We start from the raw sequence: 14,708 nt of genomic DNA on the forward strand, positions 1-14,708 counted from the left end.
ATGTCACCAATCATTTTAAAAGCTCTTTTTTGAATACTGTCCAAGAGGCTTAAATAAGTTACTGGAGCACCAGCCCAGAGATGAGAGTTATATTCAAGTTTCGGACGTATATAGGTTTTGTAGATTGTAGCCAGATCAGACGGAGAAAAAAATTTCTTGCAACGTCTCAAAAAACCTAGACATCTTGCGGCATTTTTGGCAACATCGCGTATGTGATCGCTCCACAATAGGTGGTTGCTGATGCACTTTCCGAGGATGTCAAGATTTTCTGTTTCGTTGATGCAAGTGCCACTCATAGATAGTGGCAAAGACGGTTTATCTCGCTTTAACGATGCAAGACAGCATTGCGTTTTCGAAGCATTAAATTCCACACGATTTTTTATTCCACATTGTACAATGCTGTGTAAGTCGGAATTTAATGAGCTAATCATATTTTGCCGTTGCAGTTCCACATCCGAAGAGGAGGGTTGTGAGTCTGGAAACGAATATGAAAAGCTAAGAGTGCTATCGTCAGCGAAACAATGTATTGGATTAGAAGTAGCAGACAGGAGATCATTTATAAAAATGAGGAAGAGGGTCGGAGACAAAACGGAGCCCTGGGGCACACCAGCGTTTATTTTATGAGTTTCAGACTTGAATCCGTCCAAAACAACTTGTATTGAACGGTTCGAGAGAAAATTTCTAATCCAACGAAGAAGAGATTCGTCGATACCGAAAGCACGCATTTTCGATAAGAGAGCAAGATGCCAAACTTTATCAAATGCCTTTGAAATATCAAGTGCAATAATCTTACTTTCTCCAAAACGATGTAAAGATCTGTTCCACTGTTCGGTGAGATGAACCATGAGATCACCAGTGGACCTATTGCTACGAAAGCCGTATTGCCGGTCATTAAGAAGCTTCCGTTCCTCAAGATATTTCTTAAGCTGATAATTAATCAGCGTTTCCATGACCTTAGAAAGAAGGGACGTTAGTGCTATCGGTCGGTAATTTGTGGGAGAAGAAGATTCGCCTTTTTTTGGAATTGGCTGAACAAATGCAGTTTTCCAACTACTCGGAACGAGCCCAGAAGAATAGGATAGATGGAAAAGCTTACGCAGTGGTTTTGCCAGCGTGGAAGAACACCTCTTCAGAATAATAGCGGGGATACCATCTGGGCCAGCGGATTTATGAGTGTTGAGATCTTTAAGAACTCTCGCCACAGTTCGAGTACGAAAAAAGATTGGTCCCATAGAATCATTTACGCGTTCAAGAACTGGGGGAGTCATGACACTATCTGGTAAGGTGGAATTTTCGGCGAACTGCCTTGCAAATAAGTTGGCTTTGTCAATAGAGCTAACTAAAGGAGTGTCATTGACAACAAGCGTAGGAACCGAGGAAGAGGAAGAATTCCTCATGTTTTTTACAAATGACCAAAAATTCTTACTGCCTTTGGGACATTGCAGTATTTTTCGCCGTAATTTTTGGTCATGTAAAAATTTGGTCCTTCGAATATAGGCGTTGCAGGCCTTCCTGGCTTGCTTAAACTTTTTCCGGTTTTCCTCAGTTGGGTTGGCTTTAAAACACCGGAAGCTCACCTCTTTCTCCTTGATAACCTCTTTGCAGTTCGAATCGAACCATGATTTAACCTTGGGTTTAATACTTTTAACCCTATTCGGGATAAATGTTTCCATTCCCAAATAAATCATACTAGATATCATATCTGCACTGGAGTCTACGTCGCTACCGAGGAAGCATAGCGACCAGTTAAAGATCCTGAAAAAATTATTGAGACCGTCCCAGTTGGCTTTCTCGTACTGCCAAACGGTTCTCTTTGGAGCTCTTTCTTTAACTGGATTTGTTTGACACGAGAAATTAGCAGATATAACACTATGGTCCGATGTGCCTAGAGGCGTCAATACACTGATTGTGTACTTAACAGGATCAGAAGTGAGAAACAAGTCAAGGGTATTTTCTGCTCGGCCGTTAACGTCTGATATTCGAGTAGGCTCATTGACAAGCTGAGTAAGATGGTTAAACTCAGCAAAAATCTCAGCACACATTCCTTCGGGCGTTGTCTGGCCCGAATGGCGAAGCCACGAAGAATTGTGAACATTGAAATCGCCCGTAATAACGATTTCAGTGTGAGGATACAGGGAGACAATTCTTTGTATGGAGTCAGACAGAGCATCAAATTCCTGAGAAGTTGAAACTCTGTCCAGGTTTGGGCTCCGATAAAGAAAACAATAGTGAATGATGTGCTTATTCACTGAAAGTTTTAACCACATGAAATTAAAAAGGGAGTTGGTACAATGACCGTATTGTGTTGCTAAAAAATCACCTTTTATATCTATTTTATTATAAAGATTGAACGTTGACATTATGTGTGAAACATTACATCATTCGAATGACAGCCACGCAAATTGTTGCAAACATCGAATTTTTTGAGTTATTTTTCGACCACTTTTTGACACATAGAGCGGTATGTCAGCCAGGAAATGTCTTTTGCAATAAAACAATATTCGTCCGAGTTGTGTGGCATATGGCACAGTCTTGTTGAAACCACATATTCTCCAAGTTATATTCTGCAATATCAGACAAACAAAAGTCGGTTATCATATGACCATAACGCTCTGAATTGACGATCAAAGTCGTTCCATCGTTGTTTTCGAAGAAGTAAGTTCCAAACACAATTCGTAAATGTCAGACTTTCACCTGACAAAACAAAAAAAAAATTGGCTTTACAACTTAGTTTGACAGTTGTCGAATTCCAGTCCTATACTTTTGAAACCGCAAAAGTGATAAACCGTTATTACTAACAAAGGTTTAAGTTATACAAATATTTGGCTGCATACAACTTTAAAGAATGTAGTGCAAAATTGTATTCGATTTGAATTTCAAAGTATTTACTAAAAATCAATTTGTGCCATTTTTCCAGGACACCCTGTTTAGATGAACTGATCTCAAATCTCGAGAATTCAGTCTGAGTGAAGATTTAGAAATTTCATTTCGTTTTAAAATTGTTGGAAGCAATACTGCATTTAAAAATAAAGTGCACGAGTGAGTCGCACGAACTTGCTCTTTTATTCACAACTATGTTTAAAACTAGTACTTACAGTCCCTGATCATATTATTAGACGCACTTTAGATTTTTTTCAATATTTTGTTGAACCACCTTTTGCTTTAATAAGAGCCTCAATTCTGCGCATAATACTGTCAATGCGTTGAGTGGTTTCTGCGTTTGTGGGTGGTGATTCCACACGTGAACTATTCTTTCAATAAAGGACCTCATCTTAAGCTACTTCCCTCTTCATCAGCTCCCACACGTTTTCAATTGGGTTCATATCAGGTCTGTTTCCTGGTCAGTCCAACAGAGGGATGTTTTCTTCCTTCAAATAAGTTTTTTTGCACCGGGCTGTGAGGCATTAACATCCATCTTGCATAGAAATGTAACCATACATCCATTCTTGAACGTCAAAAATAATTATAAAAATTCTGTATATTGAAATAATTTTTCTTTTCTGAAAAAAACGTTTTTTTTATAAATTTTTTGTTTTCAAAAATTATTAGAGTTTTTTTCTGTTGAATTAACTTTTATATGTATACCATTTTTCAATTTAAGTATTGATTGAAATTTCGAGTTCGGAATTTTTTATGAATCCAATACTTGCCGTATAGTTTCTATGTGTCCTGGAAAATTTCATAAATAATTTTAACGTTATTTTAACATAACTCAAGCTTTAAAGGCGTATTTTAAAGGAAGTGTCTCTAAATAATGTTTTTCCCAACCCAATATGATCAAAATTGCGTAAGATACTGTAGAATTGTGCTAGGCCAAAGTTTAATTGAAATACAGAATTTTACCAAACAGGATTTCATAACACAGAATTTTGACATACAGTACTTTGCCCAAAACCTGTGTAAAAAAAGAACTTGAGATAACTAAAAGAAGATCTTCTTTAGTTAACCTTGTGAAGAACTGATAACAAATCGTTAACTGCTGTCTTAAGAATTTAATGCAATTCATTGCGTATTCATTTAATAACACACAAAATAAAAATACAAGTAACTAAATTTATCGAACTCCTTGGCGCCGGCTTTTAATTATTATTATAAAATTTAATTACTTACTCAAATTAAAACGATCGAAAATTAAAAACCAGACAAAATACATTTCCATTGCCATAACAATAAAGTCCACTTGAATTTTGTTTCGTATTTTTATCCCGCTAAGCACCAAGGATCCATAAAGATTTCCTTCGTCATTAAAGAAAGAGCCAGCGTTTAGCTTAGCCAGTAGCCACTGTAGACAGATAGCGATCTTAATTGGTTTCACATTCAATGCAAATCTTAATTGTGAATCCACCGCTTCAAGCCGCGTCGCGTCGCGTCTTCGTCGTCGCTTAGCGATGTGTTTTGCAGTGTGGAGGGAGACCAAAAGAGCAGGACATATCCTTTTCAAATATCATAAATTATTTAAGCAATTTTATTATTTTAAAAATCACAAGAAGAAGACGATTCAGAAGCTATAATAAAATATACAGTCATTAGTCCTTATTTGCGGTTGTGGTCTCTATACACAAGCTCTATTCATAATATCCCCAGAGCTATAAGAGCTCAGAACCACAGCCAACTCTCAGCCAGACAGACACAATCCGCTCTGAGCATTAAGTCAGAGGAATAGCAATTTCAATTATCTACGATGGTATTTCCGGACAAACGTGATAGCCACTCCATGCATACGAAATGGCCAATAAGTTTGTGGGCAAAAATAATTTAAAACTATTTTTAGCTCGCTCCAAAAAAGGCTTCTCAGCCATTTGATGGTGATGGTGCTGGTGCTATTGCAAGGATATAGCATAAAGTTGTGTTGTCCTGGCGCACAAATTGGATTTGGAAGCTTATCCTGTGAGATTGTCTTCCATATTTAAAAACACGCACGCTCGTACATAGTCTCTCAAGGATGACACGGTGCACTTTAGGTCTTTGTATACCTTTTCGTATATGTATATGAAGTTGCCGCTTTTGGAATGGAAATATTTTTGATGATGGCCTCTTGGCATTTCCATTTTAGTTCTGTTTCATTTATGCATCCTTTTTCATTCGTGGAATGAATGAATCGGGATCAGGAGGAAACTCATTGTTGAATCTATGAAGTGGTTGTGATTTTATTTTCGGATACAATTTTGAACACGTGTGATAAGTGTGAGGGTGGATTGGATAGGATTACTCAAGAATAGAACGCCATTTATATGGTGTCAACTTTGAATAAAAAATAGAATTGTTGAAGATTAAAACGTGTGCTCTGGGAAGTTTAGAAGAATTGAGGCTGTCAAAAGGATGCATTTACGAACAAAAATTGCAACTATAGAATTTGTATAAACAGATGCCATTTTGCCATGTAAATATAGATCCTTTTCATGGGATTTTAGGATTTGCTAATTTTAAGAATTTTGTATATAATGCGATACGTATTTAGATTTTTTTGGGAATGTGTTTTATGTGACGCATTTGAAAGAGCTTCACGTGTTTTTGTGTTTAACTTGTATTTCACAAGTTTTTCCGAATTTTATCGGTCAATTTTAAATTTACTAATGCATTCGATAAATGGGTTTTGTTTTAGTCCCGTTTTCTACTTTCTCTCACCTTAATATGCTCCCCTTTACTATTGCGACATATAAAAAATGGTCCTTTTTCAAGTCTAAAAAACACAAAATAAATGCTGGTGTGCCACAGGGCTGTGTTCCATCTCCAACACTCTTTCTCATTTTTATAAATGATCTCCTGTCTGTAAGTTCTAATCCAATACATTGTTTCGCTGACGATAGTATGCTTAACTTTTCATATTCGTTTTCAGACTCACATGTGGAATTGCAACCACAAAATATTATGAGTTCATTGAATTCCGACCTAACTAGCATTGTACAATAGGGATTAAAAAATCGCGTGAAATTTAATGCTTCGAAAATCCAATGCTGTCTAGTATCGTTGAAGCGAGATACACTCCCCTTGCATAGATGGCTTTTGCATCAAGGGGACTGAACATCTCGATATTCTCGGTATGTGTATCACTAACCACCTCTTGTGGAACGATCACATACATGATTTCGCCAAAAATGCCGCAAAATGGTTGCTTTTCTAACGCGATACAAGAAGTTTTTCTCCCTCTCTTATCTGGCTGTTATCTACAAAACTTATATACGTCCAAAGTTTGAGTATAACTCTCATCTCTGGGCTGGTGCTCCTGCAACTTACTTAAGTTTAAGGACAGCATTGAACGTAGAGCATTTAAATTAATTGGTGATAGCACCATCATAGGATTATTTACGTTGCTTGAACATCGTCGTAAAGTTTCTTGTGTCACGCTTTTTTACCGTTATTTTAACAGTTTATGCTTAAGAGCAATAGCCAGCTACATTCCTCCCTTTAAACATTTGAACCCTAATATTCACGCTTCTAGGAATTCTCGTCAGTATACCCTCGATCATAACTTCGGCCGCACTGTCAAGTACAGAGATTCGTTCTTTAGCCGAACTACGCGAATGTGGAATGCCTTATCACACTCTGTTTTCCAAGTCATTGCAATATTCAGGAATTCAAAACCAATATTCACCGACACCTCCTTTCAACCTCTCTCTCCTCTTCCTAGATCTCACACTGTGTCTTTACATAATAAGGATAGTGATATCCCCTTTAGTGAGCTTTATATTAAAAAAAAAATTGTCGAGTAATCGAATAACTTCGGTCAAATACTTTTATTTTTGAAATTGAAACATCCTCTTTTATACTGAGTTCAATTTAATCGAGCTTCTCTGTTGAACTTAAAACATTTTATTTATTTTCTATTTAAATAAATTTGGTGACTCAACAGTAAGTTTAGAATAAGGGCCTAGTGACTTACAACTCTTAACCATTTCTGTGTGCGAGTAATGCTGACCGGGTGGAGGAGACCTACAGTTTTAAGCCAAATCCGAACAGCTAATTTGAGAAAGCACTTTTCATGACAGGAATTACTTTTGGAGAATTTGTCAATTCTTGGCAAGAAGCAGTACCCGTTAAAAAAAAGCTTAATATGGCACAGGTAGGGTTCGAACCCATGACCTCTAACATGACAGTCTAACGCACATACTCTTGTAATTTAATTGCTATTTATTCCAATGCTATTTATACAATACAAGGTTAAGATCAGTTATACACCTCGACTAAATTAACTAATGAAAAATTAACTGATCTACTTTGTTAACCACCAGCATAGTTGTAGCTTTTTCTTGAAGTGTTCTATTCAATCACTCAGACACGGAGTTCATCTCTGGATTTTAGGGAACAGTAAACATCATTTGGATACCCTTTGACTTCCAGAACTGTCCTAACTCATTTGAAGTATATTCTCCACGTTGTCAGCTCTCAGTTTCGCAACTTTCTTGCAATGTAGTGCTTCAGCTATGGCTACGAATTCTTTGAACTTGCTAAGGACTTCACTTTTTCGTTGAATGCAGAATATCATTGAAGCTCTGGAATAGTCGTCAGTGAATGACACAAAATATCTGCTTCCATCATATGCCGACGTTGGCAGACATCACTATGAATTAGTTCCAAAATGCGATCTAGTATTTTTGTTCCTTGAAAACGATGAACGTGTTTGTTTTCCAAAAGCACAAGGTTCGCAGAATGTTAATTCAATGTCAACATTCACTTCTTTCAAACCTTTAGCCATCTGATGACTGACTATCTTCTTCAAATCATATGTATTCAAATGTGCTTATCTGTAATGCCACAAAGATTATGAATCATTTTTCTCACCTGAGATGCCAGCGAATTTATTTTGTTAAACATGCAAATCTACTTCGTACAGCTTGCCTCTGGTACTTGCTTTAAACATAGGTGTTCCATCGATCGATGCATAGGCCTTGTCGCCTTTAAAAAAATTTACGGTAACCCCTTTCTGCCAGACTTCGGATGGACATCAAGTTGCATTTCAGATCCTTTGCAAATAAAACGTTCTTCATAGTCTTTGGTGCGGAATCACCATTATGAAACGTTTTAACAGATGCTGATATACTTTCGTTTTGCTTTGAAACTGAAATTTGAATTTCCTAGATGTTCTTCAAAACGTTGAAATAATCTTTGTTGTTGACCATGTGCTGGGTAGCACAAGAATCCAAAACAAACTTGACTTTATCATTCATCTGTTGTACAGTTTTCGCTGATGCATGCTCTTCTTCACTTGCTTTGTCAACAACTGCACACATTGTCGAGTCCTTCTTTCTGAAAGCTTTGCTTGAAACGTCTGAGTCTTCTTTTCTTTCTGCTTGGAAAAACATTTGGATTTGATATGTCCAGACTTACCACATCCATAACATACAATCTTCTTTTTAGGCTTGACACTCATTGCACCACGCTCACTAGACCTTGCCGATGCACAACCATTCCTCTTGTTGTATTTGTCCATCAACCGAGTCTTGACAAATTCTAACTTCAAGTCACTTTGATTCATGGTCTCTCATGCAGCTACAAAATTGTCATAGCTTGCTGGCAAAGTAAGCAACAAATGGACAAAAACATCAAGCTCTTCCATCTTACCTCCGGTTGGTTTCAACTGATGAACATTCGTATCGAATCGAATAAAATGTTCAATGATGTCTTCACACTCATTGTACTTCATCATCAGAAGCTGTTTACGGAGTAGTAACTGGCTCGAAATGTTTTTTCGTTCAAAAATACCACACAATGTGTCGAACATCTCCTTGGCAGTCCTCTTCTCCTTCACATATAACAATTGTCTGGACCAAAATTGAAATACAATCCTTTTCTTCTATTTTCACACTGTCTTGCTTAGCAGGCTCAATCTTCGCAAGAATTTCTTCTAAATCTTCCTCAATGTATTTTCGTTGAACCTTTTCGTCTAACATACACGATATTTCCAGTTGCTGAAATTCGTAATGGAAGCTTAGAAACTCTTCTTCTCAAATCAAAAACGATCTCGGAAATGCAGTGAAAAACAATTTCTTCTAAAAAGATTCAAAAATTAATTTTTTTTCAACCGAATCCTGGGCCCATAACCTCAAAATGTTCCGAGATCCAGAGACAAAAACAAGACCAATATTTATTATAAAAGAAGTATTTCACTGTTTGAAGTTTAAAAAAAACTAATTATATTTTACAAATTAAAGATAACTTGAATCGAAAAGTAAACTGAGATTAATGTAGTTTCGAATAAATTACTGAGAGAAGCTTTATACAAAGTGCAAATTAACACAATTGTTTTCGTTAAGTATACGAACAAGTATTATACAATAATAATAATTATACAATGATAATATTTTCTGGGTATTTCATATTTTTATAATAATAAAAAGTTAAGTTTTTCAACAAATTATAAATTATAATTCAATTAAATAGTCTACGGAAAATTCTCTTTGTTTTGGCACCTTATTTGTTAAAATTAGTTCCGAAAAAAATCAAAAATAGAGTTTTTTGACAAATCAAATAACATGTATATCTTTGAAGACAAACTTATTTTACAGGTATATTTTTAAATCCTATAAAGGTATTTTTGTAAACAGACTCTTTGCATAAAGGAGCAAGTTCGTGCGATCCAGTCGTGCATTTAATTTTCAGAGGTTTGCATTTTGTGCTTATACACTCTGCATCAACCTAATACACACAAATATTTTTTAAAATACTTTTTACATTGTTTTATGATTTTAACTACTTTAGATGCAATGAAAACATTTTAAAAATTATCCAAACATTGAAATACCATTTAATTTCTCAAAAAAACCTTAATTTTTGAGATGTTTTTGAACATCGTTAGTGTTTTTTTTTTAAATTAATTTATTTTATTTTTTGTTTAAAAATATTCTTTTTATGCAGTCATTTAGAATCAAATATATTTAAAATTTTAGTTTAGTTAAAAATTTGTACCCGTTTTTGATATATCGAATTTTATATAATTATATATATATATATTTTTTTCTAAAACAAAAAAGTTGACGTTTTTGATCATCAAATATTATTAAGACAATATATGGGGTTGTGCAGAAAAAATTGGTTCATTAGGTCTTAACAAACAACTTAAAAACAAGTATTGGTACTATGGGGGGTACCCTTTTGGAGCAATAACAATTTTTTTTTGATTGAAAGAACCAAAGTTAAGAAAAAATATTTAAGAACATTTAATAGAAATATATTAGCTCGTTATTAAAAAAAAAAACAAATTTCGATGTTTGACCTAGATATCTGTATGGGGAGTTCTGTTATTTTAAGTCTAAAAAAAAGAATAAAAAATATTTAACGTAAATCAAATTTGACTCAATGAGTTGGGCTGTAGAGGCTTGAACAGACAGAATCGTGGGACTCACTTTTTTATGTCATGTTTGATTCAAATCTCGAGTTCTATTTTTTTTTTCGAATATGTTGCAACTAAAGAATGGGTAGATCTATCTGCCTTGGCAGTGTTTGATACATGCCAAGACCCTACCGAACGTCCAATAGCTGATGTAATTGACCGATGTTTTAAATGCTTTTATTCTTATTTAAAAAATAACAATTCATCCAGAAAAAAATATGAAGGGATGTACAAAAAGCAACAACAACTGCTCGAAAACAAGAAATTAAAAGTTCCTATCAATTAGATTCTTCTGATTCCGACAAAAAGTCCTTGTAAACGCAAGTCGCTCAACAGTTTTCTAAGAGTTGCATATCAAAATTTGACTTGATGACTTTATGATTTTTATTGCAGCTAAATATATGTATATTTATCTTAAATATATATTGCACAATTTACAGAGATTGGTATATTATCTACCTTACTACTGAGAAAAGGACATGAATTCCAAAATTAAGTTTACTGTCCAAGTGGACACCAAGGTATTTAACATTTAATTTCCAGTTTGCTTCTACGCCGTATATTAAGAGAGAGTTACTTGGCAAAAAACAGGCTTTTCTTTTTCGAGTAAAAAAGATAGCATGAGTTTTCAAAGCATTTATCTTAATCTTCCAATCATTAAAATATTGTTGATGTGCATTCAAAGCAAATTGCAAATTGGTTTCAATAACGGAACCAAGTGAATCAGAAAAAAATACACAGGTGTCATCTGCAAATATAGCTTTATTGCAAATTTGCAAAACAGGGAAATCAGCAGTAAAAACTGTATAGAGTATTGGCCCAAGAACGGATCCTTGAGGAATGCGTGCAGTACATTCAAAGATTTTCGAAAGATTTTTGTTAACATCAGAAACAACTAAACTTCTTGATGACAGAAAGAACTGCATAATTTTTATTATACACATGGGAAAGTTGAGCATTACAAGCTTGTGTAAGAGCCCGTCATGCCAAACAGAATCAAATGCTTTCTCAACGTCAAGCAAGACCATACCAGTACTTTTACCACTGATAAAGTTGGTTATAATGTTTCTGGTTATTCGATCAATTTGGTGGACTGTACTATGGTACAGTCGAAATCCAAATTGTTCAGGAGGCAGAATATTATTATTGCTAATGTGTGACATTAGTTTGTTTTTAAATAATTTTTCAAAACACTTACTTACAGAAATTAGTAAACTTATGGGACGATAACTTACAGGATTGCTTGCGTTTTTCCAGGTTTCAAATTGGAATACCTTTAGCGTTTTTCCAATCTATTGGAAAGTAGCTTATCTTAATACAAGAATTGAAGAAAATTTAAAAGAAATTTTATACCTGACCTTGGAAGATTTTTTAAAAAAAAAGGTTTTTTATGTTGTATACCCCTCCTGATCATTTAAGATACTGGAGTTGATCGAATGCAATGATTGCAGAACTAAAGATTCTACATTGCTATTTGTTGTGGAATTATTGGTTAGAGTATTGCAGTCGGTAAATATTTTGCCTAAAGCGTTTGCCTTTTCAGAACCAGACAATGCTTCTTGCCCATTATCTAGTTTTATTGCAGGTATATTCAAGTTAGGCTTCTTAATAACCTTAACAATATTCCAGAAAGGTTTGCCACCTTTCTCTTTATTTTTGGTTCCATTCCTTGTTTCTGAATCTCGAAATGCCTTCTTTGATCAAATTTGTAATGAGTTCAACTAAGTTAGGAAGAAGGACCGTCTTGCTATTTAACCTTATTTGTTTTAAAGGAACAGATTGTTCAACACTTTCTATAACACTTTTAGTAAACAAGGAAACATTTTGATCAATTTCTGAAGTGGATATATCGGAATGAAGATAAGGAACATTTCTTAGTTTTGAACTCAATTGGGTTTTAAACATGTTCCAGTTGGCGTTTTTGAAGTCTTAAACTTTGTTTCTTCTGTTAGAATGCAGTAAATACGTACTAGTGCATATTGGAAGATGATCGGAACTTAATTTGCATAGCACTTCAGTTTGATTAAACAGTCCCGGGCTATTTGTTAAAAAAAAGGTCTAAAGTAGAAGAGCTTGCGCGAGTTAGGTGGGTAATAAGTTGGATGGGGAGGAAATAATATATCGAAAGTATGAGTAGAATGTATATTTTCAAGGATGTTACGCCAGGTATTAGCTCTTAGACATCCCCAATTTGTGTGTTTGCAATTAAAATCACCTCCGACCAGAAAATTACCGTTAATATTTACTAGCTTTCGTAAATCATTGTTCAAGTCGAACTTTTTCTGAGGAGATGGGCGCCATTTTGAATCAAGTAAATGTAAGGAAAAAGGGAGATGAGAAAATGGAAAGACAGTCAAAGCTTCTAACAGCTATGAAAAAGGTGTTGTGATATGGAAAGCTACCACTTATTACGGAAAAGTTAAGCTTGATGTCATCATTACATCATTACAAAAAAATATTGAAAATAAAATTTCATAAATCTTCTAATATTTGTTGACCTATAAACTTATCCTATGGATAATGCACCTATTCAGTCGCTGCCCATAATAAAAACTTGAACAGAAGAGTAAAACGTGCGCTTATGATACCTATTACCGTACCTATTTAAATCAAATAAAAAAAAAAAATTTCTAGCACAAAGCTTTAGAAATACTAGGCGTTGTTTTTTGGGTAATTCTTTTGAAATTCTCTTCTTAACATTTTGAAAGAGTAGTTAGCTTCAACAGTTGGCACAATAACCATCAATGTTTGGAAAACATGTGAAGAGTGTTTCCAAAAATGTGTGTGCCCATTCAGTTGAAGCGGAGTGTATATTTCTTTAATAAAATTTTTTTAAATAAAACTCAGATTTGTGTTGATTTCAATTAGTATTTCTGCTAAAATAATAAATATAAATATTTTACATAAAAAAAGAAACAAATTATTAAAGTGCAGTATAACTAATTTCTTTGTATTAATTTCTTTCCAGATTACCCGCCAAAGTATTGATGCATGCAAAAACTATTTCCGTGATGACTTAATTAAGGCTGATTGGGCTCTGATGCTTGAGTTGAAGAAAACTTTTGAAATTTTGTAAATAAAATAAAATAAAAAAAAACAACAACAACAAGAACCTAAAATTAACTAGAAAAATACAATGAGAACAACAATTTACAAGTTTATGAAAAAAAAAAAAATAATTTAATGAAAATTTAGAATTTTAAAGATTTTTATTTGTATTTCTTTTTAAATCAAGGCCAACTTATTTCATTTTTAAAGAAAGAAAAAACAAGATGGACAAATTAAAAAAGTTAATATTTTAATGTTAAGAAGTCAACAAATACGAGTGTATCTAATTATTTTTATTTTTAAGATATTTTTGTTTGATTTTTAAACAACTTTTTATTTAAATTTATATTTTTGAATAAAACAAAAAAAAAATCGTTTATAGTTTACACTATAATGGTTTAATTTTTTTTAATTCTTTTAATTATTATTTTATTTGTTTTCTTTTTGTATTTAATTAGGTTTTGACTCGACTATTTCGTATTTTAAGAAATTAAAATAAAAACAACAAATGCTAAGGCACTCATTTAATTACACAATTTATATTCGTTTATCTTAAATACAAAATAAAAGATATACAAAAATGCAAACTTAAAAAAAAATAAACAAAAACTAAATGTTTCAATATTATTGGAAAAAAGTGAAATCAAATAAATTAACTTGATCTTAAACTACCAATTCAATGTTTTAACTAAAAATGATTTTTTAAATAAAAACAAAATATTTTTAAAACAATTTAATTGAAAAATAGTTTTTTATTTAGTCTTACATTAAATTTTGGTAAGTATCGTTTGTTTTGGATTACTTTGCTTACACCATCCATTCCTGTTTTAAAGCCAGCTTCATATTTCCAGCTTTAGGCTATCAAAGGAACCAATCTTTTATATCTCTCTATGTGGAGAAGAGAATACTAAAATGGCTGCCATTTTGTTTCTTCTTCATACACCAAAATAAGACCCTGGTACCTTATGAAATTTCGAATCAGATTAATTTTTCGTTTGGGCTCAAAAATCTATTTTTCATTAGCTTTCATTTGAGGCATCTTTTGTAAAAATCGGACAAGAATTGCGGAAATAATAAATCATTTTCAAAAAAATTTGCGCAAATTTATTCACACACAAATCGGAACGACTAAGTGTCCACAAATTTGCTCAAATTTTTTTCGCACAATATTCAAAACACTTTTTTGAAGCTTGTGGTTGATGTATTTTGATGTTTTATACGTCAAAATGATTGTGTATTGGTCTAGATTATGATTAAATTAAAATTTTGAAAACTGGTTGAAAAATAAAAAAGATATGACACATTTTTTAAAAAAAGTTACTTTTTTTACATT

The 14,708-nt window shown here is 33.5% G+C and overlaps 1 protein-coding gene across 1 annotated transcript in view; it reads left to right on the forward strand.

The window, feature by feature from the left end:
* LOC129944062 (eukaryotic translation initiation factor 5B) overlaps positions 1–13,872 on the forward strand; it is a 236,194-nt gene extending 222,322 nt beyond the window's left edge. The window contains exon 9 of the mRNA XM_056053221.1: positions 13,296–13,872. Coding sequence (XP_055909196.1) covers positions 13,296–13,403 — 108 coding nt within the window. The 3' untranslated portion in view covers positions 13,404–13,872. The remainder of the gene's footprint in view (positions 1–13,295) is intronic.
* The last annotated feature ends 836 nt before the right edge of the window (positions 13,873–14,708 follow it).

Source organism: Eupeodes corollae, chromosome 2 (assembly GCF_945859685.1).
Source record: "Eupeodes corollae chromosome 2, idEupCoro1.1, whole genome shotgun sequence".
NCBI classification, from domain to species: domain Eukaryota; kingdom Metazoa; phylum Arthropoda; class Insecta; order Diptera; family Syrphidae; genus Eupeodes; species Eupeodes corollae.